Genomic DNA, 22,812 nt, shown 5'->3' with positions numbered 1-22,812 from the left:
AGTATTTTTTAAAAAGAACATTTATATTGGTTGATAACTTTTCACATGGATTGAAATTTGTAAAAGTTCTTTTGGCTCTTTTTTTTTTCAAATTTTTATATATCCCACATTGCTTTTTAAAATGTTTTGGAGGAATTTTTAAACCTATAAATAAGAACCTATTTTCAACTCTTTCTTCATTCCAAATACTCTCTCCTTGAGAGCTCCTAATGGCTTCAAGCTATATGGAAATTTAATAATTCTTTTTTATTTTATTTATATATATATAAAATAAGAAAGAAAGAAAAGAAAGAAAGAGAGAGAGAGAAAAAATTAAATATTTGATAGGGCCGTCCAATTTTGGATAGGCACTAAGGCTGATCCGAAAGGTGTTGAAGGGGCTTAAGGGTGCTTAACGGATTCCTTGATCCGAATAGGTGCCTAGTGGTTCCAATGGGTTTCATACCTATTGAGATTCAAAAACCATTTACGAATGGGTGTGACTTTTATAATTGTTATCTATTTTATGAAGATCAATTCAGTTAAAAAAAAATAATAATAATAATTCAAAATTTTTCTACAAAAAGAGGCATTCGTGTATCCGAGATTCAGTGTGACAGATTTTCTCAAAATAGTGCAAATTTTGAGGAAATATACAGTTGTGTTAAAACTGGGCTCTGTTGTATCCTGAAGACAAGTTCGCCAACAACTCATCTGCATCTTCGTGTTTAATCATAGTGGGGGTGTCTATTGTCTATAAGACAACGTAGATTACTACGTGCCTCAGAGCAATTTAAGTTCAAGTTCTATTATTCTAACAGTGCCCATTGCACTAATGGCAAGTGAGGGAGATCTCACTATACCGGATATAAGGGAAAAGTTTGAGGATTGTTGAAAGTTATTTAATCTTATTGATTGTTGAGATTTGAGGGCACCTACACATTTGAGGTGTATGGAGATTAAAAGTTTATTGTCAAGGTGGAAATGTTATAAACACATTGAGATTCTAACGTTTCCAAAGGTCGAAGATTTTTTTCGTCAAGGTAGAGATCGTTGAAGTATGGCTCAAAAATTAGTTAAGTCCAGTCCAAGTGTGTGTTTGTTGGGTCGATCCAAGGTAATTTGGGTTGAATTTGTAACTTGTGTAAGTGACTCACTTATGTGGTGTTTTTGAAAAATGTTTTATTTTTTTGTTATAAGAAGTCTAACTTTAACTTTAAGTCTTTTCTAAACAAGAGAATAGCGAAACAAAGAAACCCAAAAGATTAGAAATTGAGAGGTTTGGGAAGATTGAGATTTAGAAGAAGGTGGATCTAAGTGACTAAGAAAATCTTTGAATCAATTTGCCATTTTTTTTTCATAGTGAAATCGAACTCCAACGCTTATACCTCTGTGGATGCAACCTTTGAGTGAACCACATAAAATCTTGTGTTGTGGGTATTGTATTCTTACTATTTTCTTTATGTGGTTGTTTATCTTTTTTACAATTGCTATTATTAGTTAGGTTACCATTCATTATTATTATCAAACAAGGTCTTGGAAGGTGTACCATATAAGGTGTTTGATTAAGTACCCAATAGGTGTTTGTCCAAATTACTAAGTAAGTTTCACAAGGGTGTGACATACACAACACATATAGCCGCACATCTTTTCATGATTATCCTGATGAAAACGATTTATGGTTTTGTGCCCTTGCCACATCAGCCGTGTATCCAACCATGTACCAAGACTGAGTGCATCACCATGGTAGGCTGTGGGCAGCTTCCTATCTGTCTTTGTTTTTTCTTCTCTATTAACAAATATAAGTATATTGTTTCTTTCTGTCAAGAATTCATCCAGTTATGGCAATGGGTGTTAGAATAAACTTTGTAACGATTGTTCCTTCGATCTTCATTCTCTCCTTGGCCTTACATCTCTGTGTTACTGCAATACAAACCATCACACCCACCCAATATATCACAGACCCCGAAACTATTACCTCATCAGGTGGAAGCTTCAAATTAGGCTTCTTCAGCCCAAGTAACTCTACCAACCGTTACATTGGAATTTGGTATAACAACATTCCTATACAAACAATTGTATGGGTTGCAAACAGAGAAAACCCAATCACAGATTCTCCTGGAATTTTCAAGATTGGTGATGATGGCAATCTAGTAGTCTTAGATGGTGGAAACAAAGTTCTTTGGAGTACAAATGTTTCAGATATCTCTTATAACTCATCAACTACTGCTGTGCTAAACGAATATGGGAATCTTATTTTAAGAGAATTGAATTCTACTGGGAGGAAATTATGGCAGAGTTTCGAACACCCAACGCACACTATCATACCAGGCATGAGTATGGGCAACAATAAGAGGACAGGGGAGAAAAGAGTTATAACAGCATGGAAAAGCGGTTCAGATCCATCTCATGGAAGATTTTTTAGTGAACTTGACACATCGAGCATTCCTCAAGTCATCAACTGGAATGGGTCTGTTCGACATTGGAGAAGTGGTCCTTGGAATGGAATGATCTTTATTGGGGTACAAAATATGTACTCGGCTATTAACTATGTAGATATGTCGGCACTTTATAACGATGGATTCACTATTGATCGAAATGATACAGAAGGAAGTGTGTATCTAACTCTGTCTATTGCCAACAAGTATCCTATTGTAAGGTATGTTTTGAATTATAATGGGAAATTGAACGAATATGGTTGGTATGAAGGGAATACTAAATGGGATCAATTTTTTGAGGGACCGGTTACTGAATGTGAATTTTATGGAAAGTGCGGGGCTTTTGGAAGCTGTAATGTAGCAAAATCACCAATTTGTAGTTGTTTAAATGGTTTTGAGCCCAAATTGATGGAGGAATGGAGCAAGGGAAATTGGTCAGGTGGGTGTGTGAGGAAGACCCAATTGCAGTGTGTGAGAAATAACACAAATGGTGAAGTGGTGAATTCAGATGGTTTTCTGAAGATGGAAAAGATTAAAGTGCCTGATTTTGAAAATCTTTGGGCAAGTCCAAAGGACTTGAAAGGTTGTGAACAAGAGTGTTTAAATAATTGTTCCTGCTTAGCTTATTCGTATGTTGACAACATCGGGTGTATGTCGTGGAACAGAAATTTAATTGACATAGAGAAGTTCTCCAAGGATGGAGTCGATCTTTACTTCCGCGTGGCACATTCAGAACTCAGTAAGATTCTTTATTTTTATTTTGTTCTTTCATTTATAGTTCAAAATCAAAGTAAGATTTTGTTATTTGTAGGAAATTTTGGTATAGTTTGAGTCCTCTCTCTATTTGTTTCATGCCCAATTAATACCTCTACTTTTTTCTTTGACAGATAATTACTTGGGAAATAAAGGTAACTGAATTGAAATTTCTTTCTAAACTAAAATATTTTTAGTTTGAAGTGATCTGAAGATGCAAGTTTGTTTTTTATGATACGAGGTTCTTTTGAAATTGCAGATAAAAAGAATGTGAAGGTAATTATCATAATTACAGTTGTTATTGGAATGGTAGTTATCGTTGGTGTTGGAGTCTGCACATACTTATATCGTAAGAAGAGGATTAAACAGAGAAGCAATAAAACAAGTGCAGAATTTGCAGATTCAAATATGCTAGGAGACAATCCAGATTTGCAAATTTTCAATTTGGAGATGATTTCAATTGCTACAAGCAACTTTGATGATGGGAATAAACTTGGGCAAGGTGGTTTTGGGCCAGTTTTCAAGGTATTAGTTGTTTTACTTGATTTCATTATCTTCTTAATTTTACTCCCTTAAAAGTAGGCAAATTAGAATTGCCTACTTATAAATGAAAATTAGCTTTTAATAACACCCAACTTGAACTGATAAAACTAATTTAGTGAAGGGGTTTATTGTAAAACCTGGTTATTTTAAATAGATTGATGTTTGTTTCTAGGGAACATTACCAAATGGACAAGAAATAGCTGTAAAAAGACTTTCTACGAGCTCTGGACAAGGTGTGGAGGAGTTCAAGAATGAGGTTGTGGTGATTTCAAAACTTCAACACAGGAATCTTGTTAGACTTTTGGGCTGCTGCATTGAAGGGGATGAAAAGATGTTGATATATGAATTTCTGCCCAATAAAAGTTTGGATTCCTTTATTTTCGGTAAAACTTTCTCAATTCTTTTCGGTTAATTATTTTTTCAATTTTGAATATTAATTGCTTTAGTACCACAAATAGAATTCCAAGATTTCCGAGGATGGTTTTAATGTTTTGATTTTGGCTCCTGAACAAGGTAGTAATAACAATCAAAATATAAATTAATGTCTGAAATTTTGTATTATATAAGTTATTTTGATTTATCTAACTCATTAATTATGTGAATTTTGAAATGCCTCTACATATTCTAAAAATAAAAAATTAAAGGTCAGTTTGATTATTGAATTTTTAAATAAGGAAGGTGTGCCTAATTCTCAAAATTAATGAGTGATGCAATTAATAAAACTCATGTTATTCAGTTTTCATTTATTAAACTCAAATTACTTGTTTTATTTGATTTCTTGATCAGATCCAACTAAACGGGCACTCTTAGATTGGAAAAAGCGGCTCAAAATTATTGAGGGGATTGGTCGAGGGATTCTTTATCTTCATAGAGATTCTAGATTAAGAGTTATCCATAGAGATCTAAAGGCAAGCAATATTTTGTTGGATGAAAATCTAAATCCTAAAATTTCAGACTTCGGCATGGCAAGAATTTTTGGAGGCAATGAACTTCAAGCAAATACTAGAAGGGTTGTTGGGACATAGTAAGTAATACTCCTTTTAATAAGTATTATAATAACTAGTTCTATTGAGTTATGATTATTGTTATAAGCAGTAATTTATAGTACTTAAAGAAAGCAAAGAATACCTTCAATTGATAAACAGAGGGTTTTATGCTTTTCTTTGTAGCCTAGTCTCAATCTTGGTAAGGTTTGTTGTCTTCAATCCTAATTCTTTTATATTTCAGTCTCTAAACACTTAGAATTTGTTTCTTGCATGACGAAATCTAGCGGTTACATGTCCCCTGAGTATGCAATGGATGGATTATTTTCCGAAAAATCGGATGTATTCAGTTTCGGAGTACTGCTACTAGAGATTGTGAGTGGGAAAAGGAATGCTAGTTTTCAAAATCACGAATCTTGGAGCCTTTTGGGATATGTAAGTGTATACAAACTAATTTTATTTACCTTATTTGAGCAAATTAAAAATGTTAATCATTTTCAAGTAATTATTGCATCTTTTTTATTATTCTATATAATTGATACAGGCATGGAAATTATGGAACGAAGGCGAGGTGGTAGCACTGATTGATTCTACCTTATCTGAACCATCTTTCACAGAAGAAATTTTGAAGTGTATTCATGTGGGGCTATTGTGTGTGCAAGATTTTGCCAAAGACAGACCTAGTGTGTCGACCATAATTTCGATGCTTACTAGTGAAATTACAAACCTTCCTACTCCAAAGCAACCTGCATTTACTGAAAGACAGATTGTTTCAGGTTCATATTCATCTCTAGATAGCAATAAAGCATGTTCTATCAACAATGTCACTATTACATGTTGTGAAGGAAGATAGTGTGCGAATTTACGTATTTCTTATATGTTATTGAAGAAAAAACAGAAAAAAAAATTCCTTGTCCCAAAGATTTGGAGAATGAATCCAACATAATAAGATCCACTTTGTATGAGTAGACTCAAATAATGTATTGTATGAATAGACTTGATTTTACGTTGAATTTATTGCCAGTGAGTTGTATGGTGTTGTTAGCATACGTTGGTGGAATTTCTCTTTGAATCTGGCTAAGGCTTGGCTATGTTTGGTAACACTTATGAAGTCTAAAGTTTGGAAACATCTATAGTCTTGAAACTAGAAATCACACTTCAGAAGTTTCATTTAGCTTTCCCCCGTTGATAGTACAAAACTTCTGAATTTTCGTTTTGAAATCTTAAGTCTGAAATGAAACAAACGGAAATAAAACTTCTGAAGTCTGAATTTTAAAGGTGGACTATCCCCATTCTGATTTCCGATGTGTAACCAAACACACACTTAAAAGAATTTCTTGAGTTAAGATGATGGATCTCCTTGGTTGACCCATTCCAAAAAGAAGATTTCTTCAGTTGACTGAGTCCATGTTGACCATATCTTGGCAGGATTGAGATAAAATCTCTCCAAAATATTAGATGTAGTTGAGAGAAAATCTCTCCATCAGATTGTATCTTCTGTCTATATAAAGGATGTAATCTAACCCATTGGGTGAGCAATAAATTCACAAGAATTTCAATCTCTTTACCCATAATCATCGTCATCATCTAAGAGGATTGAAGATAATTCGTTTGGGAAGAAAAATTAGGCTTTTGATCATCTAGATCATTTTTAATTAATCTATAAAAGAGGACCAAGATCAAAGGGCATGTGATCTATTTTTAGATAATTAATGGGTTTTCTCAAATATTCAAAAATGGAGGGGGTCAGCTTTCAGACCAATCACGGTTAACTTGAATTGTTAAAGGGGTAGTTTAGGTATTTTATTTAAAGAATTTTCAACTGTACCTTAGTAGGCTAATATTTAATAAAGTGGGTCTATTTAAGGTCCCAATTCTAGTTTAGTGGCGTGGTAGTCCCATGCTCTGACTAGGTGTGTGGGAGTTACTTCCCTCTGACACGTGGCCCTATGAGATTATTCAATGTGAAAAAATAATGAAGGGTACTCTTGGCATGTAAAAATTAAATAGAGACTTTGGACGATTTTTTTCCTATTTGAGTCGTAGTGACCAAAGTGTGGAGCGGATGCGGGTGTGAAAGCAGGAGCGGAATACATGAAAACATCTAGTTGAAAATATATCTTTAGGTGCAAAGTGCTCTAAAGCATTATGTATTGAGTTATATATGATATATTCAAATATCAATTTTATTATTGTATACTTCATTTACTTCAATTAACCATCATTACATATTTTTTCTTGCAAAAAACACATTTTACAATTTAGAATTAATAATTTTCAATAAAATAAACACACTTTTATAATAGATTCTTTACATAACTTCGCCATGGTCCATGGTTGCTATATTTTCATTTGCCCCATTGCTTGTTTGTATTTTTATTTATTTTTAGTACTTTTTATATAGTTTGACTATATTACTATTGTTACTATGCTACTCAACACCTCCAATTAACTACGACAAAATTATACTTGATCAATATAATTATTACCAATTAAATAACCAATATATGTTTTAATGATTGAAGTTCTTTTATTTTGAAGGATTCAAATCAATTTCATAATTACAGTAATATTTTAATGTTTTAGTCATTTCAACATAGTTATTTTTAATTGTAATACTCAGTAATAATTCATTGTAATATTTATTTTTTAGGACATGCATGATTAATAGTTATTTAAGAAATAAAAAATACATAATATGATAGATGAAATCACTACGTGAAAACTGGAAATTTTGACAGAAAAAATTGATGGGCCAAGGCCCACAAAATTTAGAAACTAAATTTTGATGGTCTAGGACCGTCGAAATTCTTGAAGTTTCTAGATTTGACAACTTAGAGTTATCGAATTTCTCTCATCCTTCATTAATTTGACAGTTTTGACCCATCGAAAAAAAAATTTGACAATGAAAAATTCGACGCCAATTCAACCTCTTGGTCCATCAAATTTGGGTTTTTTTCACATTTTGAATAAGATTCTTTATGTGAGCGGGTTTCAACATTTTAAGAGTGGGTTCTCATATTTTGAGAGCATGGATTGGAGAAGGATTTGCTCTGAAAGCGTCAGTATCAGATTTGAGAGCATAAGCGCCACCCTAACAGAAGGATTTCACTACTCGAACCAAATAAATTGAGGATATATATATATATAGGGAAATGTTCAACACCCTAAGCTTTGCCCTACACTTTAACAAACGTGTTTTGTCCTACATGGGTTAGAAGTTTTGGAATGGGCTGATTTTTGGTGAGGATGATCTCCTCACCGTAGAGATCATCCTCACCAAAAATCAGCCCATTCCGAAATTTTTAGCCCTATGTTTACAAGTTGAAAAATCGTGAACCGTCCATTTTTTGTAAACCATTTTTGATGGGATTAGAAGTTTTGGAATGAGCTGATTTTTGGTGAAGATAATCTCCTCACCAAAGAGATCATCCTCACCAAAAATCAGCCCATTCCAAAACTTCTAGCTATATATATATATGGGAAATGTTCAGCAACAAACATTTTGGCAAAACAATTTACAAAACATGGGTTAGAGGTTTTGGAATGGGCTGATTTTTGGTGAGGATGATCTCTACGGTTTGGAGATCATCATCACCAAAAATCAGTCCATTCTAAAACTTCTAACCCCATCAAAAATGATTTACAAAAAATGGACGGTCCACGATTTTTCAACTTGTAAATTGGGGCTAGAAGTTTTGGAATGGGCTGATTTTTGGTGAGGATGATCTCCTCACCGTAGAGATCATCCTCACCAAAATCAGCCCATTCCAAAACCTCTAACCCATGTTTTGAAAAATATTTTGCCAAAATGTTTGTTGCCGAACAGGACCATCTATATTTATATATATATATATATATATATTGTGAAAATTTTATATAATAAATATTTCATAATCAATATCTTTAAAATTCTACTCAAATCCTTTTCTATTCATCCAAGAATTTAAAATATGTATTCTACCTTCCCACACAGCTACTGAGTTGACTTGTCTAAATCATCTAATCTCAAATGGGACTTAAAAACGTTTCTATTTCAATTGATTTACATGATAGGATGGGATGACTGAGACGTTTGATAAAAATAATTAACTTTCAATATTTATTAAATATTTACTCTAAATAGAAATGTCATCATTTAGCTAAGAATTTCTAAATAATTATTTTCCTATTAAAATTATAATTTTATGAATTATTATATTCTATTTCATTATTTTATAAAAAAGAAAAAGTGATTGGAGGAAAAGGTAAAGGGAATTTGGTGAAAGTAAAAGGGAATTCGGTGAAATTTTTAAAAATTTTATGCCAAGAGTGCCCTTCACACATTGAAAGAAAATCTTCCAAAATCTCCACTTAATTTTTACATGCTACACTACAGGAAAAGTGCGCTATAACGACGATTTTTAGTGACGGTCAAAATCTGATCGTCGCTCTAACAACGATTTATTTGACTGAAATACGAACTCTCTCCCTCAAACACTCGAACACTCGAACACTCTCCGCCTCTCTCATCTCCGATCCGTTGAAACTCGAACACTCTATCTCTCTCATCTCCGTCTCTCTCGCATCTCCGCTGAAATTCGAAGTCTCTCTTTCATCTCTGCTGAAACTCGAACACTCTCTCCCATCTCTGTCTCTCTCTCATCTCCGCTGAAACTTGAACAATCTCTCTCTCTCATCTCCGCTAAAACTCGAAGCCTCTGTCGCATACTTGAAGATCTCATTTGAAACAGATCTCAAGCTCGAAGATCACAAGCTCGAAGATCTCAAGCCGCTGAAACTCGAACACTTTTTCTCCGTTGATCTTCAAATTAAGGATTTCGACATAGAACCTCTCTGCCTCGCTGTCGATCTCTTTCTATCTTGATTTCTCAAATGCGTGAGGGTTCAATCTAATCAGATCCGATCTGATCTCGGCCTCCCGAAAATTAAGGTATGTTTTGCTACATATTTTGTTAATTTTTCTGTCCAATCGATCCCTAAACCCTGGATTTTTGTTGATATTTTGTTGATTTTGCTGTATAATCCTAATTTCTACACCTTTGATTCAAATTTTGGTTCGATTGCAATCCAAAATCCCAATTTCGAAAATTTGGTTCGATTTAAATTCAGAAATTTTGGTTCAATTTGTAATTAATCTGTTATACATATTCTGCATTTGGAATAATATGTTGGATTTGAAAATATTCTATTCGTAAGAGTCAATTACTCATGATTTCTGAATTTTATTTTTGAATTCTTACACCAATTTCATGAAAATAGATTAGAAAACATTCAGAACTATTGAAGATCTTTATGTTCTTCATCAGCAACAATAAAGTTTCTAGTTATCATTCATTGATCGTACTTCTCTCAACAATATGTTTGAGGTAGACCCTACCCAATGTTTTATGTAGGTTCCGATTTACATGTGAAATCGAATCCTAATTGAACCATGGAACAAAAAAATTAATCTTTCATTTACTCCTAAAATACAGTAGTCTGTTCTGGTTTACAATGTGACTAAAAATTTGTGTGTAAAGGTTAGCGAGCAGTTCCCATTGATTATTAGGGAAATCCTGGGGATTCTTGTATGATAAATAAAAGATTGGCAAAAGAATTATAATTTGGACTCATTTCTTTTGGAAGGTCACCATACAAAAGAAAGCTATGGCACGATTAATTATACCATTGAGTATAAGGATAAATATACAAAGAGTCCAATCATGAACATTATACCCGCTTTTGAAAAGTGAACCGCAGCGTGTTATTAACCACACTCCAGAGTATCTGAAATAAATAAAACAGAAAGGATTAGTAATATATATAGTTTGCACATTTCTAAGTACCCTTTTCATCGTAGCAATGTAGTTTCTTAGTTCATTTTTGAAAAGCATACTCAAGTGTGCTGCTGCTTTTTTCATTTTGTTGTCCCAATTGTATTGTTTATTTTTATCTAGCAAAAAAATGTAAAGGAAAATTCACTTGTAGCATTTGCTTTTCATAAATATAATATACTCTGTAAGTCCTCGGTATTTCGACTAGTATTCAATTTCCATAGTAATGTTTTATGAAAGAATGCAAGATTGTAAGTCCTGTGGATGAAGACTTTTTAGAGTCATGTTTTTTATTTTTAATTTCTAGTTCTTGCTTTTATGATGTGGATCTAAATGGAACACCTGGGACCAACTCAACAAGTTTCTCTCATGAAAAGTGAACTTATATGTTCACACACATTCTTGAACTTGTATATTTGAGATCCAAAGGTTGTACAACTCTTTCTTGTTGCTTTGTTTCCTGTCCAATGTCAACCCTTATCAATAATTATTTCTTCTTTTTTTAATCTCTTTGACTTTTATTCTTTTATAGACACTTCTATCTATTTTCATTAGTAAGGGATAAGAACTTTGTAGATAACACCATATTATATTAATTGCAACTCATATTATTAATAATACATATTTGATAAGTTGTTAAATAATGAGTATGTTGATTTGTTATGTATTACTAATAATACATATTTGATATTAGTACCAAGAGAGATTAAACTTTGGTCTTCACTTAATTGGACTGATCTAATACTTGGCTTTGCATCATTTATATCTCCAGATTTCCTTGATCCATCTATATATGCTTGGCTACATTCTCATTCATCTACGTTGTTGTACTTCACTCAATGCTAATATTGTGATAAGAACACAGGTTTAGAAGCTTACAGATTGTAGCTGAGAGTAATTTATGAGAAGATGAGAAGCTAGAGTTTCATGCTCTTTTTGTGTATTGGGTGCATGGAGAGTCATTATAGGCATAAGTAGGTGATGCTTCTGTAGATCATGAAAATTTAGCAGCTGGTTCCATATTGGGCCTCTGAGCAGCGATTCAAAAGCCCCCACATGAACAATCCTCAGTATTCTATCAATGCATAGTCATGTTAATCTTATGCAAGTAAACTGGTTTTCAAACGACAACAAAGCCTTATTTTAAAATGGGTTCGGCTAAACAAATAATGTTTCCTCCAATTCATTTTACAAAATCTAAATTCTTTGGTTATTGAGAGTTTCATACTTGGGTCGATGGCCCTTTCTATCAATGTTCTTTTAGAATCTTCAAGTTGAATTTTTTTTCGTTGAATGGTCCCAAATCATCTCAGCCAACTTTCCTGTATATTATAGTCTATACGAAAGTTGTTCCTACATTTTTCTACTCATCCATATCGATATCTTCATTTATGTTATATTCAATTTATTAACATGATGGTTCTTGATTGTTAATCATTTGGGTCCATAAAGCGTAAATAGAACCCAAATACATCTTTTATTTTTCCTTTGTATCATAACCTATCATTCCTTGTTTATCTGTCTCATTTGGGACTCAAAATTGTGACCTCACTGTCCCAAGAGGAACAGCTCAACCACGTGGCACCACTGCTTCTATGCTATATGTGTTTGATTGACAAATATAGATAGTATTGCAAGGAATCAGCCTTTTCATGATAGCTATGGTGTAGAAGCCATGGTGATACCTGAAGAGGATGTTGAAGAAAAGCCTTTCCAATGTAAAATTTAGATACATTTAGTTCTTGGTACATTTAATTTCTCCACTTTAGACTTTTTTACAGACATATTGTTTAATTAATAACTGTTTTTTTTTGTAACTAACCCCTTTTTTAACTCCGCCAATGTAAAATTAATATTTTACATTGCCGGTCTCAAGCCCAGATAAAAGAGGAGGGAAAAGATGAGGTATTGTTTCATATTTCAAGACATAAATAATCAGGTTTGGCAGATATCTGAACTTTTTTCTTATATGCAGCAAATCTTCATAGTGTATGTAGTTTTGAAGCTCTCCAGTCGGCAACAAAGGCAGTGGAGCAAAGATGAAATCAGGCTTGTGGTGATGATTTTTTTCTCTCTTTATGCTTCTTTTTGTTTTTAATGTGTGTCCTGCTGTGTAAATATGAGCTTTTGATTCTTATATTATCAAATGTTGGTTCCATATTAATTATTAATTCTACTTGTTACTATAGAAACAATCTGATAAAAATTAATGATAAAATCTGAATAATTTTTTATTAATGTAAACTCATAGATATGTTTAAAATTGAATGAAATCGAACCCACCCATGAACCCATTAGTCAATATTGTCACACACAGGAATTATATTCTTTTCTGTTTTTTGAGAAAATTCATAACGTTGTAAGAATACTAGCTTTATAATTGATGTGAAGTTGTTGTGTTGCTTGATTTTTGTGTTAATTTGCTTCTATGCTCTATGTTGTAGTGGTGCCAGCAGGGATTGAGACTGAACTACTAGTTGGTGAGGCCACTGTCTTTTTAAAAACCGTAAAAGGTCATGCGGTGTATGTCTCATATACTAAGGCTTATACCTCATGCCTTCAAGCTTATGCTTCACACTTTGGGCCTTTGAAATGTTTTGCACCATGCCTTCATGTTTGATATTATTGTCTCATAATATGCATCTTTTTGGTTCATTGCGTCGATATATCTCTTCCTTTGTTGTTTTTGGTGTCCACAACTTCACTTAATTTCTGCTTTCTGAATGGAAATTACAGGGGATTCAAGCTTAAATGTCATTGCCATAAAGGCCAGTCTTCATCTTCCTTTTGATCATCATCTGTTGGTTCAAAATCTTACGACACAGGTACGTTCAACACCAAAATTTGGAAGGCCCAAAATGCCCCCACCTTTACATTTAAATGTGATATAATGAGGGTTATTTTTGTCAAAACCAGTAAAGTTCACTAGGATAAGCATAATATGTACTTATTGATTCCTTAATTTTCCAACCTTTTTCTGAATCTGTATGTTAGAACAAAATTGTTTATGTCTGCATCTTTGTAAATTTTATATTAGTTGGTAGCTGTGCGATGGTGCTATATCTGTCCTTTGCATGCAATTGATGCACTTTCTGACTGAGAATCCATAAAACTCTTGTATTTTAATTAGTTAATTAATTTTGATCGAGTCCTTTCTGTAGTGTGAAAGTGTTGGCAGTAAAATGGCAATGGAATTTATTGGTTTTCTAAAATTGTGATTCTTGATTCATTGTTATTGATTTCTATACTTGGAAGCATTTTACAGTTTCAAGATCTGGAATGCCTATTAATATTTACAAAAAAACTTAAAATGATTCATTTTGAGAAAAACTAAAAATGATTCATTTTCAGAAGCACCATCAGACCTACTTAACAAACTACAACAAAGCTCTTGAGCAGCTTGAGAAGGCCATGTTGAAAGGTGATTCGTCCACTGTCGTTAAATTGCAAAGTGCCATCAAGTTCAATGGCAGAGGTTCTTTTATTTCCTCAATTGAATTTCTCAGTGAAATTTACTAGCAGGAAGGAGGTGGTGGGCCTCCAAAGGGAGCTCTTGGCTGGGTTGTTGACCAACATTTTGGTTATTTGAATTCATTGGTGCAAAAAATCAATGCAGAAGGTGCTGCTTTGCAAGGTTCTGGATGGGTGGTATGTTTTCCAGCTTCTTATAGTTCTTGTTTTTATTATTTATTATTTTTATTTTTATTTTTATTTTTTATATATAATAATTTACCTTTTATTTCCTAATTTGAGTAAAACAGTGGCTTGGTCTGGATAAAGAGATGAAGAAGCCTGTGGTTGAGGCCACAAAAAAATTAGGTAATGCTTACAAGGTTTTTTGTTTCTTCTGTCATTTGGTATTGAAATGCTGTTTAGTGAATTGCTGAATTTGTGGGTTTTGTAATACAGTAATAGGATAGATGTCATGTTTTAAGATTATAATGCCTAAATATCTGAATTCGTAATGTTGTGGACTTTTTTGTCAAGCTTCCTGTGGAACTCAACATCACAATCTTCCACTTTCTGTCTTATAAGAACTCTACAACATTTACATTACATAGGTTAGGCATATTATATGTGAGTAGAGAAGGAAATTATTAGCCTTGAATTTATTCCACTACATGAAAACTGGAAAACTCGATTAGCCAAGGCTCACAAATTTTAGAAACCAAATTTCGTCAGCTTAAAGCCGTTGTATTTCTCCATTCTCCATTAATTTAACAGTTTAGCCCGTCGAAAAAAAAAATTGAAAATGAAAAATTCTCCATTAATTTAGACCATTTATGGCATGGCCTGCAATTTGATGCCTTGACTTTGACTTGTCTATTTCGGTTTCATTTGTTCCCGTGTGAGAGTTGTCTATGATTGTAGTATTTCTACTTGGGGTTCTAGGCATATCCTCAGTAATTATCTTATTTCATCCGACCATGGGACTTACCAACATTTGCTACAAGATCCACTGATGACTAAAGGGTCAAATTTAGTTCCTACAGGATCGACAGGAAGTGATTAACAGGTTAGACCCATTAGAAACTCAGCCAGCTCACATGGCTTAAGGCGTTTTAACGCAGTCCCACGTCCTCTCCCTTTACTAATTAATACTTCAACTAAAAGCTATATATTAGAGGAGTGATATCTTTTGGATCCCTCATTCTGAACCACCCCTAAGAAGTAAGGCCAAGTCAACTAACTCCCATTTCCATGGCCGCCTCTTCTTCTTCAGTTTCTTTCCTCTTCTTCTTCTTCTTCTTCTACTGCTATCTATTATCCTTTGTATCCTCAAGCGCAGAGTCCCTCCATTCCACCATCCCCATATCATCTATCGTTACTAAAGAGCTTTTCAGCTCCATCTTTCTCCGCAAAGATGACGCTGCTTGCCCTGCAAAAGACTTCTACACCTACAATTCTTTCATCCGAGCAACAAGTTGCTTTTCTACATTCGGAACTACAGGCAGTATAGGAACTCGCAAGCGCGAGATTGCAGCCTTTTTTGCTCAAATCTCTCATGAAACCACAGGTACACACTTTCCTCTTTTATCTATCTATCTATCCATGCAATTTTACTTGTTATATAAAAGACTTGGGTGATATTTTTAATAAATAACAAGGCATTTTGTTTCCTCTCTAATTAGTCTCACATTGAATATTTAGACTATCTTTCTCTACTTGTCTCAAGTCCCCAACTTCATATTCTTGCATATTCTGCTTGTAATGCTTAAAACAATGTAATCTTAAAACCTTCCTTTTGGTTGAAAACAAATTCACTCAACAGGAGAAAACCATATGGTACACCATTTTTGTTTTTTTTTCCTGAAAAATATATTTCCCTTGGACATGTTACAAGTAGCAATTAACCAAGCAGCTAGGAAGCACACCACAGCATAGTAGCCTTAATGGGTCAGATATGTGATGGTGTGCAACGTGTCTTGCATAATTAAATTTCATCCTACTGGGGGAATGCTTAAATGTATACTCATACTGTCTTCTTTCCTTGCACTGAATTCATGTTGCCAGATTATCGGATGAAGCAAAAAAGGATGATTCTGTAAAGCACGCTCTTGCAGTTCGTGTAGCTGTTACGTCCGGAAACTATGTCTCGTTCTTCAGACTTTACAAGACAGCTCCTAAATTGAGTACCTGTCTTACGGGTATGCAAAATATAGATGTTTAGTCTACTAGCTCAACTATTGGAATATTTTATGCAGTTAAATCACTCCAAAGTAATTACTGTATGTGTAGATCTTTACGTTGAGAAGATGCATTTCGAGGCTGTGAAATGCATGTCTCGTTCATATCGGCCAACAGTCCCGCTGGTATTCATCGCTCAGGTTCTGGGCTTTACAAGCTCCTCACCAACAATTGAGGGAAGTGATGAGAAAGACACATATGGCTTGGACGAGTGCGAAGAATGGTTGAGAGCACATGGTGCATCTCTTATTATAGACAATAGTGGAGAGATGCAGCTTAACACAAAGGTATATAGAATTTTGCAAGCTTAATTTCTTTGGGCATGCCAAACTTCTCTCAGTTGATTAATTCTCCTTTTGGGATTTTCAAATATAAAACATACTCGTATTTTACACACCTCAGGAGTGTTGGGCAAATCCAAAACAAATGTTTTCAGGGAGTTTTTTTCGGTCTAAAATCCATTCTATTTTATTTTTTCCTTCTTTTCTCAACTTAATGGGGAAAATCCGATGCGCAGGCTTCTTCTTCGAGTCTTTACATGCCAGAACCAGAGGATGCTGTGGCCCATGGAGATACAAATCTTGCAATTAACGATTTTCTGACTCGAACGTCTTGAAAGACCACATTTGATTTGTAACTTTAATGTATTGGAAAATGGAGTAGAAACTTATGATTTCTTCGATGATTTGTAACTTTAGTGTAAGTTTTGATGAATGTTTGAAATGGGGGAAAAGAAAAAAGCCTAATAAAACATTAGTCCCAATCCCCCTGTTCAGGGTGAAGCAGGTCTAGTAGAGTGGGCATTTGGGTCTTTCATATTGGTAATTGGGGTCATGGTCATCAATTTCAAAACACAGGGGTATCCCCAATATTCTGCAATACATGAGGGGGCTGGTGTAAAATAGAATTTTTTTTTCTTTAAAAACCTTTACAGCGACGGCCAAAAGTGTAGCTAAAGCGTAAATTAATTTTTTTTTAAATGATACCCTGTAGCGACGGCCAATATTGGCTGTCGCTATAAGTCATGCATTAACGACGTCCGTGTGAATTGTTGGCCGTCGATATAACATATAGCGATGGGACTATTAGCGACGACCACCGACGGCCTCCCTGGCCGTCGCTAAATGTTTTTTGCGCCGGTGTTTGTCCCTATAGCGACGGTCACGGCCGTCGCTATAGCCTAATTTTACTGTAGTGCTAGGAATACCCTTCACTAATTTCTCACATTGGAACTAACAAAAATCTCCATTTATCTCACATACCACGTGTCATGTTTAGTAGGGAAATAACTCCCACACACTCCAAAATAGGATCGTGGGTTTATCTTTCCTTTTTAGTTTATGAGTGCGGATTCTATGCACCCAGGGTGGAGGATTGAAACCCTCCTCTCACACTGTAACACATGCCATGTAAGTTATAATCTAAGTAAATTTTAAATAAGAGGCTGTTTGTTTGTGCTAATTTTCAATGCTTAATATTGAAAAAAAAAAATATTTAACACTATTTCAATGCTTAATTTTTGCGCTGAAGCCGTAAGCACTTCTATTTTTCGGCATGGACAAGTATGCCATTATACTTAAAAGGATATTGCCTCTCATATCCCATGGATAATTATATAAGCACCCCTACAAATTAATAAATCCACATCATGACTGAATAGTTTTGTCTTATATGGGTTAAAAGTTTCGGAATTAGTTGATTTTTGGTGAGGATGATCTCTATAATGAGTAGATCATCCTCACCAAAAATCAGCTCATCTCGAAACTTCTAACCCCATCAAAACAAGTTCAAGAATCGTAAATCGACAATTTTTTTTGGAAACTAGTTTTGATGTGGTTAGAAGTTTCAGAATGGGCTGATCTTGGTGAGGACGATCTTCAGACCATATAGATCATCCTTACCAAAAATTAGCTCATTCCAAAAGCTTTAACTCATATAAGACAAAAAAAATTTGGCTATAGTGTGGGTTGCCTTTATTAATTCGTGACGTGCTTTTATAATTACATAACCTTCATTTCCATCGAAATTATTCATCCAAAATTAAGTTCTTTCAATGTTGATTTTAAATTTTGGTGATTTGTATGATGATAAGGTCCCATAAAATCATTTTTAGCATTGTAATTACACGAGGATTATGGACACCTAATTGCTATTTATCCCAAATAAACATAAATTGTATTAATTTGTCAAATTATTGAAACTAATAGATTTTCTTACTATTTGCAGGTAAAAATGGCAAAATTAAGAGGCAAATATTTTGCACTAATTTTTTTTTACAATATACAAGCCAAGAGGGAGCAGCCAGCCAAAACTCAACAATAAAAGTTGCCACGTCACTGCGCCGCGATAATCTCAATGAATTATGCCTTGAGATTCGAATTTAACATTCCAGACGCTTTGGCCGTTGTAACTGAAGACCCTTCTTGAATCAATTCAAGCAAAAATATGACCCAATTACCTGAATAAAAATCTATAAATTGAGGGGTTATCCCAAAGGAAGGGGGTCTTTTTGTCCCTTTTGATATTCTTAATTTCTTTGTATTTTTCTAGTTTTTGTGAGAGAGAGAGTTCTTTTAGAATGAGAGCTAAAATAACCCTCTCTTCTCTTTTCTTATTGTAATGTTAGTTTAGTTCTTAGTTTATTTTGAAGTTTGGTAATAAAGGAGATCATACTTTCAAGTTTGGAAATCAAATTACAACACAGATTGTCTCACTCTCATCTCCACTTTAATTTTTCTATTTTACTTTGTTGCAACTTACTCCTCGTAATGATCGGCTAGATTCTCCATAGAGATGTCAATGATGCTTAAGCGAGTCTATCTTGTTCTAGTTCAAGCAATTTTATTATTTCTATTTTAATTGTACTTGTGTGAAGTTTATTAAGTTTGAATTATCCAATTTGTATCGATTGTCCTCACTTTGATGACTCATGCTTAGATAAGATTAAGTTTAATTATGCTTAGTGACAACTTGAAATAGAAATTTGATAATATCTCATTGATTTATAATTCACACACATTTTCAGATTTATCTAAGAGAATTAATCGAATGATCCTCCAATCCACGAATAATGGTTTGTTGCGTGGATTGAGATTAAATTAAAGTTGCTTAGCTTATTAAGTTGGCTTGCAAATGTGGATTTCATCTTTCTAATTTCTTTACATTGCCTTACTTTCAATTCTTACTTTAATTTCTTTCTACCTTTTAGTTGCAAATCTTCTAATCTGTTTTGGTTTTAATTCGAAAGAAAATCCGAATCGTTGTTGTCCCTATGGACGAACCTTACTCACCAAAGTTTATTTTTATATTTGTTCAATTTTGCATCTGCAATCATCCACCACAAGTTTGAACATATGATATTATTGTTTTTAATTTGAAATTTGTGAGGCTTTAGAAATAAAAATTATTATTTAAAAATTAAAAATTTGAGTATTACTTATTATTTAAAAATAAATTGTATTTTAATTTTACAAGAAATAATATATTTTATTGTGTTTGATAAAAAAAATAAGCATTTGAAACATGCAAACAATGTGTAATATGATTGTAAGGGTTAAAAAGATAATTTACCAATTTCAGCAATGTGTAACAAACATGATTCTATGGATTTAACACTTAATTTTAATGAATTCAACATTCTTTATCTTCATAGAGATTATAGATTAAAAGTTATCCATAGAGATCTAAAGGCAAGCAACATTTTGTTGGATGAAGATCTCAATCCTAAAATTTCAGACTTTGGCGTGGCAAGAATATTTGGAGGCAATGAACTTCAAGCAAATACTATTAGGGTTGTGGGGACATAGTAAGTAATACTCCTTTAATACCTCAAAGTGCTAAACAGAAGGTTTTATGTTTTTCTTTCAAGCCAAGTCTCAATCTTGGTAAGGTTTATAGACTTTTATCCCAATTGATTTATATTTCAGTCTCTAAACACTAACAATTTGTGCCTTGCATGACGAAATGTAGCGGCTACATGTCCCCTGAGTATGCAATGGAGGGATTATTTTCTGAAAAATCGGAATTATTCAGTTTTGGAGTATTGCTACTAGAGATTGTGAATGGGAAAAAGAACAGAAGTTTTCACACTCAAGAACAATCTTGGAGCTTTTCGGGATACGTAAGTGTATACAAACTAATTTTATTTACCTATTTGAGCTAATTAAAAATGTCGATCATTTTCAAGTAATTAATACATCATTTATATATATAATTGATACAGGCATGGAAATTATGGAACGAAGGCGAGGTGGTAGCATTGACTGATTCGACCTTATCTGAATCATTGTTCACAGCAGAAATTTTGAAGTGTATTCATGTGGGACTATGGTGTGTGCAAGATTTTGCCAAAGACAGGCCTAGTGTGTCGACCATAATTTCGATGCTTACCAGTGAAATTACAAACCTTCCTACTCGAAAGCAACCTGCATTTACTTAAAGACAGATTGCTTCAGGTTCATATTCATCTCTAGATAGCCATAAAACATGTTCTATCAACAATGTCACCATTTCACGTTGTGAAGGTAGATAGTGTGCACATATTTCTTGTATTTATTGAAGAAGGAAAAAAAAAAAAACCCTTATCCCAAAGATTTCGAGAATGAATCCAACATAATCTGACCCACTATGTATGAGTAGACTCAAACAATGTATTGTAGTAAATAGACTTGATTTTACATTGAATTTACTTCCTATGAGTTGTATATATGGTGTGTAAGCGTACATTGGTGAAATTTCTCTTGAAATCTGGCTAAGACTTAAAGAATTTGATGTTACTGAATTTCCTTTATGCCCCTCAACAATTGCTATTGGAGCTATTTCAAGTTTTCAACTATTAATATTTTTTTGTTTTAATGTTCCAAAACTCTGGCCTTGGACTGCATGTTGGAGGGTGTAAGGTTATAACTTCCTTGACACCCTTTTGCTCCACGTAAGAACTTCAGTGAATAGTCTTCTAAGGTTAAAAGAAGGGTGAGTTACCACAACTTGTCATGAAATCATTTTATTTGGGGAAAATTACTTAAAGGACCTTAATAGTCCCTAAGTTTTGGCCGGTAGTTTGATAGTCTATTTAGTAAATTAACTTTGTAGGCATTAAAAATTTTAAGAAGACCTTGCAACTCTTTAAATTATTGAAAAGTCCCTAAAATCAAATTTGGGCCTATACATTTTAATTAAGACCCATTGATTGAGACGAATCCCGTATGATTTGGGTTTGGGTTGACGTAGATAAAGCCCATGATCTAAAACAAAGTTAAATGATCCACATATTAAATGTTGGGCCCCACACCCAAATAAAAGAGTTTGGCCCACCAACAATCTTTAAAATTGGATTTGAACGAGTTTAACTTTTACACAAACCAATCAAAACTCTTTAAATTATAGTATATTTGAAAAGTTAAACTATCTTTAAGTCTATGAATACCATAGCCTCCCTCATTGGGAGGGGATTTGGATCACTTTCTCTCAAAAGATAGAAATTTTCCTATTAAAGAAGAAGAAGTTCTCAAGCCCTCATCAAGAAACAAAATAAAGTTCTTCAAGAGACTCAGACTCCAATTAAAGAGAAATCCAAGCCTAAAGCCCTTCTTCAGAAGTCAAGAAATCATTAGCAACTTATAAAATGTAAAATCCGAAAAAAAAAAAAATTATAGAAGTCTCTAAGAAAATCAAACATAAACAGAGCCACTGTCAAAGCAACATTTTTAGTCAATCACACTCGAAACCTGGAGAGAAGAAAGCTATACACGTCATATTTAGTTTTGTACTTGATTGTTAATTAAAGGAAAACATAGAGATTTGCACTCTCATTTTTATTAAATCAGTAAAATCATTTGCAATCTTGTTTCACGGTTCTTAAGGTAGATTTGTGAAATTTATTATCGACAAATTTCTTATTAAATTTGTTGTCGACAAATTTTTTATTTCTTATTGGTTGGCTTGTCACTTTTTATTTATTGTTGAATTCACTACATTTTAGGCTCACCACTTTTTATTGTCAAGTTTGGCATTCAACTTATTGAATTCAACAATTTTTTTAAAAAAAAATGTTGAACTTGACATCAGTAAAAACCACTTGTTTTTCGTGTTTTGAGTTTTTGTGACTAAATCTTTGGAGATATAATTTTGTTCTGCGAAAAAAGGATTCATTTAATAACCTTACATTTACCTTTTATAGGTGGTTTTGCTTATGAATCACATGATTTGTCATGAATGGGAATCTTGACACTACTCTCAGTCAAGGAAATGTGAAATACAAAAAAAAAAAAAAAAAAAAAAATTTTCCTCCTATTTCCCCCTCTCATAACTCAGATCTTATTTGAATTTGGGGGACAGTGATTAATTCTTGACTGATCTTGTCCCCACTGCAAATAGAATGATCCGTGATCCAATATCACAAATACAACAAGGTGATCAGTCATGTTCTTCATTCTGGAATCTCTCTTAAGTTCCAAACTTGAAATCATGATTAAAATAGTTTCTCGATCAGATTTGAATCGAAAATTCAGATCTAAATGAGAATTTCGCCAAAGTTTGAGATCAAATTTTGTGATTGAAAATCAGAATTAATGATAAAATAGTGAACTTAGGAATTTAAAATTTTGTTTTCAT

General features: G+C 33.4%; 1 protein-coding gene, 2 long non-coding RNA genes and 1 pseudogene across 3 annotated transcripts; all 4 read left to right on the top strand.

Moving 5' to 3' along the window:
• The first annotated feature begins 1,426 nt into the window (after nt 1-1,426).
• On the top strand, nt 1,427-5,713 carry LOC147387406 (G-type lectin S-receptor-like serine/threonine-protein kinase At1g11300). The gene is made up of 7 exons (XM_086420182.1): nt 1,427-3,156; nt 3,305-3,325; nt 3,430-3,695; nt 3,886-4,096; nt 4,500-4,737; nt 4,984-5,131; nt 5,241-5,713. The coding sequence occupies exons 1-7, from the start codon at nt 1,821-1,823 to the stop codon at nt 5,547-5,549; spliced, it is 2,529 nt and encodes an 842-aa protein (XP_086276308.1). The 5' UTR covers nt 1,427-1,820; the 3' UTR covers nt 5,550-5,713.
• Nucleotides 5,714-13,262: 7,549 nt separating this feature from the next.
• On the top strand, nt 13,263-14,632 carry LOC147387405 (uncharacterized). Its single transcript, XR_015171389.1, has 4 exons — nt 13,263-13,337; nt 13,864-13,933; nt 14,035-14,160; nt 14,274-14,632. It is a non-coding gene; the product is annotated as an uncharacterized LOC147387405 (long non-coding RNA).
• Nucleotides 14,633-15,710: 1,078 nt separating this feature from the next.
• Nucleotides 15,711-17,145, top strand: LOC147387404 (uncharacterized). The gene is made up of 3 exons (XR_015171392.1): nt 15,711-16,160; nt 16,252-16,487; nt 16,718-17,145. It is a non-coding gene; the product is annotated as an uncharacterized LOC147387404 (long non-coding RNA).
• Nucleotides 17,146-20,176: 3,031 nt separating this feature from the next.
• Nucleotides 20,177-20,638, top strand: LOC147387403 (G-type lectin S-receptor-like serine/threonine-protein kinase SD1-13 pseudogene; annotated as a pseudogene).
• The last annotated feature ends 2,174 nt before the right edge of the window (nt 20,639-22,812 follow it).

The sequence above is a fragment of the Akebia trifoliata genome, chromosome 13 (genome assembly GCF_017979445.1).
Source record: "Akebia trifoliata isolate Shusen 1 chromosome 13, ASM1797944v1, whole genome shotgun sequence".
NCBI lineage: Eukaryota > Viridiplantae > Streptophyta > Magnoliopsida > Ranunculales > Lardizabalaceae > Akebia > Akebia trifoliata.
Note: the sequence above shows the minus strand (reverse complement) of the source record. Positions and strands in the feature narration are given on the sequence as shown.

Coding starts and splice junctions, on each gene's coding strand:
- LOC147387406 (XM_086420182.1), top strand. CDS start 1,821: ATGGCAATGGGTGTTAGAATAAACTTTGTAACGATTGTTCCTTCGATC. Junction 3,326..3,429: donor TAATTACTTGGGAAATAAAG/GTAACTGAATTG, acceptor TTGAAATTGCAG/ATAAAAAGAATGTGAAGGTA. Junction 3,696..3,885: donor GTTTTGGGCCAGTTTTCAAG/GTATTAGTTGTT, acceptor GTTTGTTTCTAG/GGAACATTACCAAATGGACA.